Below are 16,712 nucleotides of genomic sequence, written 5' to 3' on the forward strand. Positions count from 1 at the left end.
CTCCTTCCTCCTCACCATCTCTCCTGGCTGCTCCGTTCCCCTCCTGGGGAGGAATGGTCCCAGCTGTCAAAAAATACCTTGACGATATTTTTCTGGGCATGCTCACTGGGCCATCCCAAAACGTGGCAATTTGGTGTCCTGAGTGGGCTGTGGCTTAGAAAAAAAAAAAAGGGAGACGAGGATAGTTTTTTGCTGCTAGCTAGAAAGGCTATGGGAAAGGCGGCCCTGTGGAGCAAGGAGCTGCACCTCTGACAGCCACGGGGTTGATCCAAGCCCCAAGAGCTGCAAATGGGTCGTAAATGGTCTCCACTGGTGCAGTGGCTGGTCCCGATTAGCCCGGGCAGACTCTGTGGTGGTTCTTGAGTCCTGGCTCGTCCCAGGGACTGAGCAGGACATGAAATGACCTACTTGCAGCTGGTGGCAATGCCTGTCTGCAGGAACAGGAGCAGCGCTGGGTGGTTGGGTCTGCCCCAGCGGTGGTCCCAGCCCCGTTCTTCCACTGGGGATTGCGGTCCCTTGGGAAACCCGCTGTTCAAGTGGGGCCGTGCCCATCTGCGCGCAGTACTCGTGGTAGCATAGCCGTGCCTGTCCTAGGCATCTAAACCAAGGCAGCCTTTTCGCCTCAATTCAGCTTGAGTGTTCGGCAGCAGGAGGGGGACTGGCCGCTTTCCAGCCTTCACGGGAAGGGTCGCTCAGGATGCGAGGAAGATAATGTCAGTGAAGGCAGACTGGTACAGTCTTTTCCTCTCCTCAGCAGGCAGTTTGTGCCCTTGCCTAGCCAAGCAGGCTGCCGTTGTGTGGAGTGACTTCCTCCGTCCTCGGGAAATTTCCTGCCTCTAAGCCGCGGTGTGCAGCGGCAGGAGGTGTCTTAGACTGACAGGTGGAATTTGGGTTTTATGCAATCCTTCGTAACCTGTGTCATTTGTGCCCCTGGGGTCGCTTTTGCTGGGGCTGGGCAGCGCTGGTTCAAAAGCGGTTCATTAATGTGGATGATCTCATCCCTCTTTCTGTTACCTCAGGGAAGTATCCCAGATGTAAAGCTTCCTCTTGGAGCGTAAACCAGTTACTAACTGCCAGCCACTGTGAAGAAACGTGTTTGTGACTGGATTATTCCACAACCGTCTGTTAAGGGCTTTCTTCATAGCTCCTGGTGAAATCGGCAGCGCCGGTCGCTGCAGGACGCAGGAGGGGAGCGTGCTGCAGGGCTGCAGCAGTACTGCAGCTCGCAGCCTTCAGCCTGCGCTCTCCTCCCAGCTCCCTGCCATGCCGGGAGCAGCTGGAGCCGCAGGACGCAGGCGGCGGAGCTGAAGAACGCTTTCGGGCAGAAACTCGAAGGGCTTTAGAGGCAGGAGGAAAGCAAAAGGGAAAAGCATGCTCATGCTTGATAAAATACTTCATAATAGAAGTGAGCCCTGGTAGGAATAGTTAACCAGGCTCTCCCCTTCCCATGCAAAGGTTTAGAGAATTTTCTAAATCTTGCTGTCAAATGCAGTTTGCTGGGAATGCACCGGACCGTCCTGCCACCGCCCTGTGAATTCCTCAGTGCCGCTGGCTGTGGGGATGTGGGTCCTCTGTGTTGTATTAAGGAGCCATGAGCAACTTCAGGGTGATAAATCTTTGCAGGTAACCAGGCTCCTTCGCAGGGGCAACCTGATCTTGTCATTGCTCTCGCCGATGTTTGGGCAGCGGGATGCAGAGCAGCTGCAGAGTCTCTCCTTAGCCGGCGCTAGGAAGCATCCTGGCATTTTGCTGGGACTGGGGAGAATGTCCTCTAGGATCTCCCGTGCTGCGGGGCATCAGAATGACCACAGCACATCGCTGTGTCTCAGGGGTTGTGTATCTCGTGGCTGTCTGAATGCCTGGTAACACCTGTGGAGCGATCGCTGACACCCAAAAGTGATGGCCTGGCAGCGCTAGCTGTGTGCCGTTGCAGGACCTCCTTCCCACCGCGCTGGTCCAGGCATCCGTCCTTTCTCAAATACACAAGCTGGTGGTTTAATAGTTCCTTTGTTTTGTGATCAAAAGTAACATAAGGGTTAACAAAAGCCAATGTTCGGCTAATTTTGGCAGTGTCAGAGCCTGCCGTTTAAATAATTACGGAAGATTGCATAGCATCCTGGGTAGCACACATTAGGAAAAATACAGCTGATTGCAGGCACATGCACAGTTGTTTAACATTAAAACCACAACTGCTGGAGCCTTGGGCAGCCTGAGACGCTGCCGACTTTTCTGTGTTTTGCGGGAAGTTTCACCAAGTTTGTGACCTTATGTGTGTGGGTTGGTGTGATCACGTGCAGATGGGCTTGTGTCTTTACCTGTGCATGCACGTGGCCAGAGAAGGGGAGAGCATTCAAGGAAAAATTGACAGATTTCTTTAGCTGAAGAAATACCTGTGAGCGATAAGGGAGTGTTTGGGCAAGGACTAGTAGCAGCAGATGTCAGAGGAGCCATTTGCCGCTCGCCTTCATTAAACTTACTGCAGCAGGGAGTACTGAATAGTAAAGGCAAATGGCATAAGAGAAGAAAAAGCTTTTGTTCAGCTGTGAACCATTGAGATCTGCTTTTGGGTCTGTATGTATGGTGACAGGGCCTCCTGCTGGTCCTGGGTGGGTGTTACAAGCTTGTATTGGTGGCAGCTGGAACCGGTATTACCAAGCCTTTTTCATGTCCTCTAGCAAGAACATGAGGAGTGTGAGAGCAAATAATATGATCCTAGCTGTAGATCTGTGTCTTACAAAGTTGCACAGAGGGCCAGTTGCTTGAAGTGGAAATAAATACATTTCTGCTGAGATGAAATTTAGCGGGTTTAAATCAGGAAAATAAATCCCTGTCAGCACTGCCAGGAGAACCCCATAGTGTGATGCTGGACTTTCCTGAGACTTGCAGGGATGTCTGTGGTTTTATGTCACACCCCGCTGAATGCCCAAATGCAAAACCTTCCAGTACTGGCATGTCCTTGGTTTCCTTTTGGACAACCAGCAAATACCGCCGTGCACACGTTTCTGTCCGGAGTACCTCAATTCTGCTTGTCCGAGAGGCGAGAAGCAAGAAAATCTGGTATCTGCTAAAAAGGAAGATGGTGTTTGGGGGAAAGAGACAGGCAGAGGGACCCTGCCATATTCTGGATGTTCCTGAGAGCAAGGGAGGAGGCCCTGGGATGTGAAGTGATGGTGGGGAGTCCAGAAGTCCTTGTTTCCATCGCTAGGCAAAGATATTTATGCCCACGAGAGTCCATGTCACCTCTACTGGCAGATAATTCTTCAGGTTGGATGTACATTGGTGTCATCCCTTCCCCAGCAGAAATGGACCCACTGGCTCAGTGTTCCCTGGGTGTCCATGCTCGTCGTCCTGTATCTCTGGCAGTTTGCGCACCATTACTTACGACTCCATGCTTTCCAGTCTGGCTGTGTTGATGGCTCTCTCTGAAGGTCATTCTGGCTTCATTGTGGTTCTCATTCTTGTGCAAGGGTGGGCACAGGAGAAGAGTTTGTGCTTCACGCCTGCCTTGTCGCCTCGCCCTCAGGTACGTGATCATCTCCCGGGAGGAGAGGGAGCAGAACCTGATGGCCTTCCAGCACAGCGAGAGGATTTACTTCCGCGCCTGCCGTGACATTCGCCCTGGGGAGAAGCTGCGGGTCTGGTACAGTGAGGATTACATGAAGCGGTTGCATAGTATGTCCCAGGAGACCATCAACAGGAATCTCACAAGCGGTGAGTCCCCTCCCTTCCCACCCTTTTCCCCCGATCCCCTGGGGCTGCCACGCTTGTTGGACCGAGTGTGGTGGGTGAAGTAGGTGATGCACAGGCTGTGCAAGGAGAGAGCTGTATTTCTAGAAGCAGAGCGCCTCTGGGTGAGAGCGCTGTGTGGCATGGGTGGATGGGTGTACAAGAAGAATAATACAACCGCTGTCATGGAGATCATGAAAGAAAGATTTGTGCTGTGTCACGTCGTGTCGTGTCGTGTGTCGTGTCGTGTGCGTGCTGCAAGGGCCTGATGCAAAGCCCCGGATGACAGGGCTCCCCTGTCACAAGACTTTCTGGCCTGAAGATCGCCAAGGTGGTGGTCCCACAGACAGGCATTAGGTTTTTCTTCTGAACATGCTGCTTTCTCTGGGTCCTGTGAGCAGCCTGTTTGAGCAAGCTTTGGCTGGTTCTGTGTGCAAATGAAAGAGAGATTTCCTTGGTGTGTTTGTATGTCTATTTTCCTCGCTTAATTTATCTCCTCTTTCTTCAGAAAGATAATTTGGGATCAGCGCGACATCAGCTAGAGACTCCTTAGTCTCACAACCTTAGAGTGCATGTACAACATACAGGAGGCTGTGTACTTGTCAGACTGATTCTTCCCTGGATAAAAATTGTTATCTTGAGAGTAGCCATGCTGGAACAAACCCAGCAGTCCTTAGGTCAGTGTAGTGTCAGCAATACAGGAAGCTTTAGAGGAAGGCAAAAATTCTTAATGCATCTCTTCATCTATACAATGCTGAGACCTGAAGTTAATTAAGGGCATTTCTTTCCAGGCCTAGCCACAGAATGGCAGGGCCTCAGAGGGGCAGCCACACTAAATATAACTTTCTAATTAAGGGTCTTGTGTATATTATTACACAGCTGCTGTTGCTGCCTTGACTTGGTAAAAGGTGTCTCCTCTTTAATCATGGGGTGGACAAGATGTCCTGAAAAAGCTGGTTATCCTCCATCACCTTGGAGTTATTACGCACTTGCAGTGTTACATCTTGATGGCTGTACTTGGGCGATTCCCGTTTCTGAATTAACATTGTTATGAATGTGCTTTTTTATGTTAATGAACATCACTGAGTGATTAGGTACAGGCTGCAGTGATTTTGCTGCATCCCATGCACACGTTAGTTGTCCAGATGGCTTAGTACTTTCTGAAAGTATTGCAAGAGAAGGACTGTGCCCTCGGAGCAGCTGCTCTGGAGGGGCACCAAGGCTACGAGCGGTTGCCCTGCCATGCAGACATGCCTTTAGTCATGGTTTGTCATGGTGCCGTGGTTCGTGGGAGCTGAAATGGTAACTCACAGCCTGCTTTGTGCTGCAAGTGTGGTGAAGATTTGCCCCTGGGCTCCTCAGGACCCGCCATACCCTACCACACACTCAGGTAGAAACCCATGTGGCTGCGGAGACCATCCTAGAAACCCCACGACGTCTCGGTGAGCTCATCCTGAGGCAAGCTGGGCTCAGCCTGCGTTCGCAAAAGAAGCACAGAGACGTTGTTAAGACGGAGCATCGCTTGAGCCGTTGCTTGACTTGCGAGAGACATCGCAGCCTCAGCTGGGAGGGCACTGGGAGGTGGTCAGGGAGCAGCACCAAAATCCATTGAGTCACTTTCTATTTAAAAGATTTCAAATCCCCTGCAGATGAGCCTGCCGAGTGAAGAGGCACGCTTTATTAACTCACAGAAAAATAACGTGGTTCCCGGGTATTGTTTCTGTTGGTAGTTTCTGACCCGCCTCGTCAGTGGAGTCGAGACCAATAATATGAGGCATTGTCTTGTGATTTCTATAGCTTTTCCATAGGGCTGAACCACTCAGTTGGTTGGGGGAAAAAATCACTGAGAAAGAAGAAGAATCCATTCACTAAATCCCTACCTCTGCCAGTAGCCGTTTTAGTCTGTAACAGGGGAAATACTAGGGCAGAGACTCAAAGCTTTGCCCATAGAAATTCTCGTCAATGTGTTGAAAACGAGATCTGTTGTTACGGGTTCACTCAAGAAGTGGCTGGGTGTGTCAGCCAGCATCCAAACCCAGTGCAAAATCCCTGCCATTCGGGCCAGCCCTTTTTACGGTGCCTTACTCTAACTGTTTCGAGTCTTGCATCTTTTCTGCATTCTTAGCATTGCTCTCCTTAGAGAGGGAATGGTAGCTTTTGCTCCGTAACTCTTACGAAAGCATGAATACACTTTAAAAGCAAACAAAACCAAAAATCAGCATAAAGCAGCGTCTTGTTTGGGAAGCCATCAATGCTTGAAGTTATTTACAAGATAGAAGAATGATGGAAATTGAGCCAATCCTATCGTCTTTTGAATTTCCAGGTAAGGAAATCTGGCTATTCCCTTTATTTTAAGCAATTAATAATTTGTATGAGGTTGCTTTTATTATTTTTTTTTCTTTTAATCACTGAATGGCCACGCTCTTAGACTCCACCGGGACAAGCTAGATGTCCCATCCTTGGAGGGCATTCACCCGTTGTAGTTCAGCTGACAATGAGTACCTTGGGGTTTAAGAATGCAAGTTATTTTTACTCCTTTACCTTTGCATTTCTGGAGCAGCCTCCAAACTGAACGAGAGTAAAGGGGCTTGCAAACTTTGTGCGGTGGCGTGCACAGACGCTGGGGTTGTCATGAAATGGTCCAAATCTCTCGCTGCACTGCTGTACACTTGATACCTTTTACCAAGTCAAAACAGACACAGGTCTTCCAGCCAGCCGAAACGGCGCTTGGGCTCTGGGTGTTAGGTTCCACCGCGATCAGTCATTTACCTCGTAGTCTCCTTCTAGCTCAGGTTGGTTATACCTTTAGGTTAAACAAGCTGCCTGTAGTTTCTCTTCTCTTTAAAGTGTGTGGGTCCTACTCTGCTGTGGCTACCCAGGACTGTCTCTGTTTTTGCAGACGTGCCCATTAGCAGGGCTCCTCCTCTCGCGAGCCTCGGTTTCCACTGAGTTGTGTCAGTTCCCTGGCTTGTAACGCAACGTGCAGACCTGCAGGGGTTCAGCCTACCTTTTTGTTCTTTTTTCGTTTGAGTTTTAGATTGAGGGATGTTGCTCGGTTCCCGGTGATAATCCCCACCCCTCATTTTCCTTTCCAGGAGACAAAAAGTTGCAGAGGGAAAAGTCAGAAAAGAATGTGGAAAATCAAGAGGACGCGAGGGGGCCGCTCCAGCTTGCGACCTTAAAGCAAGGGAAGAGCCCCTACAAGCGCAGTTGTGACGAGGGGGAATCCCACCCCCAAACAAAGAAAAAAAAGATTGACCTCATCTTCAAAGATGTCCTGGAGGCTTCCCTGGAGTCTGCAAAATTTGAAGAAAACCAGTTAGCAACGAGTACACCGGTTTCCCTCAGAAAAGCGTCTAAATACCAGGCTGAAGACATCTTCGAGAGATGTGGCAGTGCCATGCAGCACGGCTCCCTGAACCTCGGCAGAAACCGGAGCGAGGGGGAATGGAAGGTCCCCCACGGTTCCTCTTTCAGCTCAGCCAAAGAGGTGGGCATCCTTGAAGATGAGGAAGAAGAGCCCCTGTCACTCACAGCAGACAGCCTGACTGAGCTGTCACTGGCCTCTGCACAAGGCAACTCCCACGAAATCCCCACCACCTCCTTCTGCCCCAACTGCATCCGGCTGAAGAAGAAAATCCGGGAGCTGCAGGCCGAGTTAGACATGCTGAGATCTGGGAAGTTACCCGAGCCACCCGTGCTACCGCCCCAGGTACCCGAGCTCCAAGAGTTCTCGGACCCCACAGGTAAGCCTTGCCAAGTAACAGCATTCTCCAAACCCTGCCTAAGGAGAGTAGTGAGATGCCTGTGTGCTGTGTACCCATCTAAAGCATTTTGCTCTGAGTATTCAGGTGAACGCGTGGTTCCGTGGAAGGTTCATTGTCAGGTTTTGTGACCGGGTGGGCCAGGAGCTGACACAGCTGTGGGCACAGTGGAAAACACTGTCTGGGAAAGACTCTGTATGACAACTTGCTCTATTTGTTGCCGTTGTAATCGATAATGCACTGCCAATAAAAAAGACATTCCATTGCAGACAGTTTGTTTGCTGTATTTTTGATGCATTCTCTTTCAGCGGAAGTCCCTCCGCAGTGCCTCACATGCTACCGAGAAAGTCTGAATGACTCTGTGGTAACACTGAAATGTGCGCTCTTTGTGTATGAAATGATGTCCCGCTGTGTCCCTTGTTGGAAAGCCCTCTCTGTTTCCTCCACTGCCTTAACACAACCATGTATCCCTTTCTGAAGATACGTTTCATTTCCTCCAGGAACGTGCTGTCGAGCAGCCGGGAGCCTTCATCAAAGGGAATATTTGGGTCACACCATGTATTGTGCAAGTGGCCAGGATGTAGTGTCCTTTCTTGCTGTCCACTGTGGCATGTTGGAGACAAAGTTCATATGCAGAAACATTGATTTTTTTTTTTTCCTCTTCAAAGCCGTGATTCAAATTCTACCCGTAGTGCGTTGTGGACAGGAGAGGGCAGGTTGTGGCCAGCTCGTCAGGCAATGCTCTACTGTCACCAGTAGGATGCTTCTCTAGCTCAGCAACTTTGCAAATACCATATTGTTTTCCCTTTCTTTTTCTTACAGCTTCAGAAAGCATCATCTCTGTTCCCACCATCATGGAGGACGATGACCAAGAGGTGGATTCTGCTGATGAATCGGTTTCCAATGACATGATTGCTGCTACAGACGAGCCTTCCAAGATGTCTTCTGCGACGGGCCGGAGGATACGGCGGTTCAAGCAAGAGTGGCTTAAAAAATTTTGGTTTCTGCGGTACTCCCCGACGTTGAATGAAATGTGGTGCCACGTCTGTAGGCAGTATACAGTGCAATCCTCTCGGACTTCAGCCTTCATCATTGGCTCAAAGCAGTTCAAGATACACACGATAAAGCTTCACAGCCAGAGCAACCTCCACAAGAAGTGCCTGCAGCTTTACAAGCTCAGGATGCACCCAGAGAAGACAGAGGAAATGTGCCGAAATATGACCCTGCTCTTCAATACGGCGTACCACTTGGCCCTGGAGGGCAGGCCCTACTACGACTTTCGGCCTCTGGCAGAACTACTGAGAAAGTGTGAACTCAAGGTGGTGGATCAATACATGAACGAGGGAGACTGCCAAATCTTAATCCACCATATCGCCCGGGCTCTTCGAGAGGACCTGGTTGAACGCATCCGACAGTCTCCCTTCCTCAGCATCATTCTGGACGGGCAGAGTGACGACTTGCTTGCAGACACGGTTGCGGTTTATGTGCAGTACACGAGCAGCGATGGGCCTCCGGCAACCGAATTCCTCTCTCTTCAGGAACTTGGCTTTTCTACAACAGACAGTTACCTCCAAGCGTTAGACAGGGCTTTTTCCAGCCTGGGAATACGATTGCAGGATGAGAAGCCAACTATTGGCTTGGGAGTCGATGGTGCTAATGTTACTGCCAGCCTGAGAGCCAACTTGTTCATGACAATCAGAAAAACCTTGCCCTGGCTTCTCTGCCTGCCCTTTATGGTGCACAGGCCCCACTTGGAAATTTTGGATGCCATCAGTGGGAAGGAACTCCCATGCCTGGAGGAGCTAGAAAACAATTTGAAGCAACTGCTCAGTTTCTATCGTTACTCTCCCCGACTCATGTGCGAGTTGAGGGTCACTGCTGCCACTCTGTGCGAGGAGACCGAGTTCTTGGGGGACATTCGAGCGGTGAAGTGGATCATTGGGGAGCAGAATGTGCTCAATGCTCTAATCAAGGATTACCTTGAGGTTGTGGCCCATCTCAAAGACGTCAGTGGCCAGACCCAAAGGGCGGACGCTTCTGCCATTGCCTTGGCCCTCCTGCAGTTCCTGATGGACTACCAGTCGATTAAACTCATCTACTTCCTGCTGGATGTGATTGCTGTGCTTTCACGCCTTGCCTACATCTTCCAAGGGGAGTACCTTCTTGTGTCGCAAGTGGACGATAAAATAGAGGAGGCCATCCAGGAGATCAGCCGGCTAGCAGACTCACCCGGGGAGTACTTGCAGGAGTTTGAGGAAAACTTCCGTGAAAGCTTTAATGGCATTGCTGTGAAAAACCTACGGGTGGCTGAAGCCAAATTCCAGTCGATCAGAGAAAAGATCTGCCAGAAGACCCAGGTGATCCTAGCCCAAAGGTTCGATTCTCGTAGCCGGACATTTGTGAAGGCCTGTCAGGTATTTGACCTTGCAGCTTGGCCCAGAAGCACTGATGAGCTCATGAGCTATGGGAAGGAGGATATGGTACAGATATTTGAGCACCTGGAGACGGTCCCATCGTTTTCCAGAGAGGTTTGCAGAGAGGGGTTGGACACCCGAGGGAGTCTGCTGATGGAGTGGCGAGAACTCAAGGTGGATTATTATACCAAAAACGGTTTTAAAGACTTGCTCAGTCACATTTGTAAATATAAACAGAGATTCCCCCTCTTAAATAAAATAGTTCAGATCCTCAAAGTCCTTCCCACCTCATCGGCCTGCTGTGAGAAGGGGCGCAACGCCCTGCAGAGAGTGCGCAAAAACAACCGCTCTCGGCTCACGCTGGAGCAGCTCAGTGATCTTTTGACGATTGCCGTTAATGGGCCGCCCATTGCCAACTTCGATTGCAAAAGGGCGCTAGATAGCTGGTTCGAGGAGAAGTCGGGCAATAGTTACGCACTGTCAGCCGAAATGCTGAGCAGGATGTCGTCTCTTGATCAGAAGCCGATGTTGCAGAGCATGGACCATGGCTCTGAGTTTTACCCCGATATTTAGGAAGGAATGCCTCAGATCAGAAAGCTGTTGAATAATTTTTTTAATCTATACTCTAAACTTTGGTATATTATATAAAATATATATATATATTATATATATTAAGGAAAAACCCACACTGAAAATTTAAAATTTAAGACGATGTGCGTCTGATAGAAGCTAAGCAGAATTTTAAAGATTGAGACAATGTTTAGACATTTACTGGTGTCTCCAACCATGGCAGCTGCAGTGTAGGTGGCAACATTTCATTCTTTAGAAGCATGTGCTGGGGCCATACTCTACATATTCAAACCTAATGATCTATAAGCTAGACGACGGGTCTTTGTCAGCCTCATCCTCCCGGTGGTTTCCTTTGTATGTGTGTTGTCGGTTTGTTGGGTTGGGTTTTGTGTTGTTTTTGTTTTGGGGTTTGGTTGGTTGTTTTTTTCCCACTTGGTTTTAATCTCTGCCTCTCTTTCCGATGTTCAGTCCAGTTATTGAGCCATTTGAGCCTTTTGTTGACGACCGTCAGATTTCTGATTTCCGACAGAGCATCCCGTGCGTTTATGTTGCCCCCGGCTCTCCAGCTCCCCCCAGTTCTCTTCACTCGAGTGGGAGGTTTCTTCACTCACAGAGATTACTGGCAGGAGGGAAAGGCTGGGGGCGTGATTTTGGGTTTTTCTTCTGATTTAGAAACAAATGCCTCCACTAAACTGTGATGCCCCTTTCTCAGTTCTCCCTACTTTTGGGCTGTAGAGTAATACTCGGCTTTCAGCTCCTTTTATGATAACCGTAGTACCAGTCTATCATACGTATATTATAACATGATGTCATGTGCAGACAATAAAATAGCAAAATAGAGAAGGCAGGGGGAAATTTTTGCATTTATATTTTTATATTGTAGGAGATAAAAATATATATATATATATACAACTATTCATTCAAAACCAGGGCTGCTGTGGAAGCTAGACAGCCAATGAGTCAAGAGCCATCTCTGGGTGGAGATTCAAAGGCTTAAAAAATTATATTCTAATTTACATTATTTATACTATGTCTTTATAATCCTAGATTGTTGTGGGTTTTTTGTTTTGTTTTGTTTTGTTTTGTTTGGTATGACTGAAAGAAAAACCTGCTGCAGTTTGGTGGCAGGAGCTATCAATGCAAGATTATCTTGGATTATATTCATGTGATGATGTTGTACAAAGGTTCACGTATTCTCTTGTGACCAAGGTAACATGTTCCACAGCACAGCAGACTGATGACAGCAGGAAGGAGGGATGCTCTGCTTCTTCCCGCAAAATATTTCTTCCTTTCTTGAAGGGATGCGGAGTCCAGCTGAAATGTGAATGGGGGACTGGCACCTTCCATCACAAAGAGATTGTTCTGTGGGCTTGGGGTTCTTCTTTGTTTTATTCTTTTAAAGTAAATGAGCTCCAGGCATTCACACAATATCACTTCAGGTTAGAAAAGCAAAAAAAAAAAAAAAACACCAAACAAAGAAAAAAAAAAACACAAACGAAAAAGGTGCAAAAACTCCACAGATGCTAGTGCCTTGCCCCGCTGATGTGGCATGGACAGCACCAACCTGACCAGACCATCGTGGGAGTGAGAACCTGTTGTCCAGAAGGTGTCCGAGCCGACACGTTCTCACTTCCCAGAGGGACGAGCTTTGTGCCAAGCTGTGTTGTTTGGAAACATGATGGTGGTATCAGCAACACTGAACCTTTCCTTTCTCCTGTTACCCCCCTGCCCTTGGTCTTGGTGCTAAGATATCTCTAGAACCATTGCTGCTAGTTGATAGCTTTTCATTTATATAAAAATATATATATATATAATATTATTTTATTTTTTAAACTTTTTTGTTTGTTTTCAATGGAGATGTAGCATGTTTGGAACCGATCTCTCTCGGAGTCACTTTCACTGCCAGGGTTCACGCACTGTCTTCCCCACCAAAACACGCACTTCTACCTAGGTCTCGCTCACCTCCTGCTAACCCCTTTGCCCTCGGCAGAACCACACAGCCAGCGCTGGGCAGAGGCGTGCAGCCAAGCCGCTACATACTGGCTCCGCTTTCAGACCCCACGGGAACAGCTAGACCGGTGTCGGTCAGAGTTTTGGAAGTGTTTTTCCCCTCTGTCCCTATGGGACCGAGGAGGGACCGAGCCCACCCCGCAGCACGAGCGGCGACCGATCCTTGCGTCCTGACGCTCCCCCCTTTTGCCAGAAAATGGGGCTCCTCGGCCAGACGGTCCGAGGGGAGTAGAGCGGACCCCGCGAATGTCACAGCAAGGGCTGGGCAGGTGGGGTACCCTCCGTAGCACTTAACTCCCTGTGTCCCCTCTGCCTTACCTCAGGTGATGCGCGCAGCCCCCGGGCTGGATGGGGCAGGACCGGGGTGGGGGGCACCTGCGCCGGGACCACCCGCCTGCCGCCGAACTGCCGGCGGGGATGCGGGCGCCGGGCGCTTCTCCCTGCGATCCTCATGGAAACGTCGCGAGCTAGGTCAGGGCGTTGCACCGTCACAGCGCGGGGGGCATCGTTATGCAACACCTAGCGAGCAAAAAAAAAAAGGCTTTGTTCGCATTTTTTTTTTTTTCCTGTCTTTCCCAGTAAATGATGTGGTCGAATTGACCCATTCATCTAGAGGAGTAAAAATTAAACTGGAAACCCTCCGCCAGCTGTGCAGACTTGGGTGGTTGTTTGTCTGACCGTAAAATAGGGATCTCTCCACGCCGAGGTGCTTGTAGCCCTCCAGGCTGGTGAATCAGCTCCGCTCGTGGTGCTGCCGAAAAGCTCACAGAGCTGCTCCCTGCCGGGGAGACGGCAGGCTCCCTCCTTGGTTAAAATTTGAGGAGATGTAAAAAGGAGAAAAGAAAAAAGATAAAAAAGGTGGAAAAATAGCTGCTCTGTTAGTCTCTGACCTGGAGATGGGCAAGGTGAACGTAGGTGTTGGAGACAAGAAGTGAATTGATGCACCAGGGGGGAATGGGCAGGTGGGGGAGAGTCTTCCTTGTCGAGACCGCACGCGGCAGCAGAAGCGAAAGTAACTAAGATAACTTGATGCAAGCTGCTGTGGCTGTCGGAGAGGCTGTAAAGACAAGTTTCCCTCCTCCCCTTTTTTTCATCTTTTCTTTCCTTTGCTCAACTCCATAGCTCTTTGGGGGGGGGTGGAAATCACCTGCCTTTCTGTTTGCAGTAGTGAAAGCTCCTCGGCACGGGGCTCTGTCACAGAGGCCCGTCTAAGTGCCTGGCCTACATGGAGGGAAGGGACACTTGCGGACAGTCTCCGGACACCTTTGCAGACAGGATCGCTCCCCCAGGGCTTGTGATGAGCTGCCCGAGAGGCCTGTTTACAACTCCTGCTCTGAGCCTCTTTACTTTTGCCACTGGGGAGAAAATGGCGCCTTGCCTTGTCGGCAAGGTAAGAGCTGCCAGACGCTTGTTCAGAAGCGATTCCTCTAATTTGTCACTCCTTTCCTTCGGTTTGTTTGCAAATCCCGCTCTCATCAGTGATGTCTTTCGCCGGCTGCTCTTATTCCTAATGGCAGAGCGAAAAGTGGAGCGAGTGGTGTTTTTTCTCCAGGCGGCCAGCCGGCAAAGGGACGGCGCTTATTTCTTTTGCAAATAATTTTGCGCGCGCCCGCGAGCGGTGTCGGTAGGAAGCGTGATTCCCTGCCGCGGGATGTTGTGGGTACCCATGATGGGAAAGGTCGGAGACCCCTTGCTTTGGCGATGGGGGGGGAAACAAGCGCTCGGTGGAGCAGCCGGCCCAGCCCAGCCCAGCTCCCCCAACACCAACAATTCCCCCCCCTTCGCCCCCACGTCAGAAAAGACAAACAGAGGCACTTTGCAAGCTTTCCCTCTAGGTTCACCCACCTATCTCAGATCTCTAGCTGTTACTCCCATGGATAGTCTGTGGATGGAGACGTGACTGCCGGCATGAGCAAGCTAGGGAGGAGGGAGAAATACCAATGCAAAGTGCCCCCGGCTTCCCAGTGCCCCGCCTGAGAGCAAATGCGTGTCTGTGCCCTGTTTGCAAACCCCAGGGCCCGGCTGGGGCCAGGGGGGGTCAGCGGCAGGCATGGGGAGGGCTTGGCATGGGGCGGAGGGAGGCCTCCTTGGCTCCGAGATGGCCGCGTGTCGGGTTTAATCGATGCCTTTCCTCCTGCGCTGAGCGAGCGAGAGGAGGTTGTTTTCAACATGTTGCTCGCAGCATCTTGAACCGCTTCGGCTGCAAAGAGAGAACGGTTTAGTTTTTTCTCAAATGAGCTCTTTATTCTTTCCTTCCCCCCCCCCGCCCCCCGCCCCACGTCTTAGCTGTGGCATCTGACTGTGAATAATGCACACTTCTCCAGATCCTCGGGTTTGTATTTCTGGCCCGTGGGCTTTTGGGTTGCCAATTTCCCCTCCCCACTTTTTGCTCAGGCTCCGTGCCTCTTTTACCCTGCTGTGAAGCAGAAATCCGTGAAGCACATGCAGACATGTCCTTCTGCAGGGCTCGCCAGTGGCCGCAGGGGTCCGGGCCCTCCAGCCACAAGACCGAACTCAGCAGGGATAATCCTCACAAGAGACCAAAGCTCTTCCCATACCAGCAAAAGCACGCGGGAGCCACGGGGGGGAGGGGGGGGTTGTGAGGGGACGAGGTGGGCAGGGTCCTGGTGTGTCGTCTGCCTTGGGTCTCGAGCTGACCATGGCGATGTCCCCCGTGCTGGTCGCGCTTTTGCTGATACGGCTCCTCAGACGTGATTCAGGCTTGGTCCATCTCTTTCTCGCAGCACAAACTCAACCGGGTGGCCCGCGGGGTCTTCGGGGTCCCCTTTCTTTCTTAATCTCACGAGGATTGCTGTTTGTTTGACCAGTGGGCAAGACAACCGAGACAGCCAGCTTGCAAATAAGCAGCAACAGCCTCTGCTTTTGCAGATTCCCCCCTCAGCCCTGTCGAAAGAGGTCTTAAAAGCAGAGAAATGGTACGTTGCTCCCCCAGCCATTGTATTCAATGCAGTAATGCCTATGCAATTCCTGTCTCCCTTGGAGACACGTATGATGTGTGTGCATGTAAGCTAGTGTATGTATACAGTACATATGCATATGGTCTATATATTGTATATACGCACATCCCAGTACATATACACACAGTACAAAAGATTAAAATCACATGCTTATATATCTATAAATAAAATCCTATATATTTATATATTTCTATGTTTTCGATAGATATAAAGATATAATATAGAGATAGACTCAACCACCCTTGTGTAAGGCTGGCCCTGTGTTCTGGCACAAGGCACGTAACACTGAAGACTTTGGACTTTGGGATAGTTTTAGCCATACACTGAGGCCTACATTTACATGTATAGCACTCTACGGAGAGGGGCTTTGCTGTGGTTAGGGCAAGGGGTTTTCCTTGCTGGCATGTTAACCAAGTGCTAAATAAGGTTTGTGTAATAGGGGAATGTCTTGGTGGGGGAAAACGCTCGAGCGTCCTTGTCTTCTCCCAAGTAAGCCTCTGGCTGAGGTCCTGTGTGTTCACACTTGGACAGATACATATCCCACCCTCCTATGCACTCTTCTCTCTCTGCACGGATGCAGTTGGCAACTGCAGGTACTGGTCCCCTGAAAAACGTGGTTTTCCGCTGTTCCGCCTGGCGTTCCTCGGCGGAGACCCCGCGCCGGCAGGCCCTCGTGCAGCGCCCAGCAAGAGCGTGGGTTCGCTCGTGGGCATCAGTCAGCGACGCAGCCGTGGCGCTGGGATAAAGGTGGCAGGAGAGCAAAGGCATTTCTGAGCGGAGGGAGGGTTGCCGCCACGCAGTCAGAGGTGGCAGGGATGGTGTACGGAGCTGGAGCAGCACGAACGGGAAGGGACGGCGAATTCGGAGCGATAAGGATGGAAACGTGCAAGCCCCCGTTGGGGAGGCACGTGCAGCGCTCTTGGGTCAGGCTGGGAGCCGCTCCGCTCCCTCAGGGTCTCGCAGCCGCTCCTCGGCCAGCGAGTAGCCTGCCTGGCCGGGGCCCCCGGGTGGTTTTTTTTCCGAAGGAAAGGGAACGTGGAAGACGTGGTCGGTGGCCTTTGGTCCCCAACACGCGGCACGCTGACTTTGCCAGACCGAAGCACTCTTGCCCTGCCCGTGCAAAGAGATGCCTATTTGTGCACGACGGGCGTTTCCGCACTGGGACGGGGAGGGTCGGATCCGGGCAATGGGTCAGCCTTCCCTGAGTGTCTGCCGATGCCCGCGGGATGGACGGCTTGCCTCATCCCTTC

General features: G+C 50.7%; 1 protein-coding gene across 6 annotated transcripts in view; it reads left to right on the forward strand.

Annotated features, from left to right (window-relative positions):
• Nucleotides 1–12,980, forward strand: part of PRDM11 (PR/SET domain 11) — a 48,018-nt gene extending 35,038 nt beyond the window's left edge. For 3 of the 6 annotated variants that reach the window (XM_052781943.1, XM_052781942.1, XM_052781944.1), the window contains exons 6-8: nucleotides 3,524–3,711; nucleotides 6,822–7,472; nucleotides 8,313–12,980. In XM_052781943.1, coding sequence (XP_052637903.1) covers nucleotides 3,524–3,711; nucleotides 6,822–7,472; nucleotides 8,313–10,477 — 3,004 coding nt within the window. In that variant the 3' untranslated portion in view covers nucleotides 10,478–12,980. Of the gene's footprint in view, nucleotides 1–3,523; nucleotides 3,712–4,241; nucleotides 6,050–6,821; nucleotides 7,759–8,312 lie in introns of those variants that run through there. The other 3 variants (XM_052781947.1, XM_052781945.1, XM_052781949.1) reach the window with 3 other exon arrangements.
• Nucleotides 12,981–16,712: the final 3,732 nt, after the last annotated feature.

The sequence above is a fragment of the Harpia harpyja genome, chromosome 3 (genome assembly GCF_026419915.1).
Source record: "Harpia harpyja isolate bHarHar1 chromosome 3, bHarHar1 primary haplotype, whole genome shotgun sequence".
Taxonomy (NCBI): Eukaryota; Metazoa; Chordata; class Aves; order Accipitriformes; family Accipitridae; genus Harpia; species Harpia harpyja.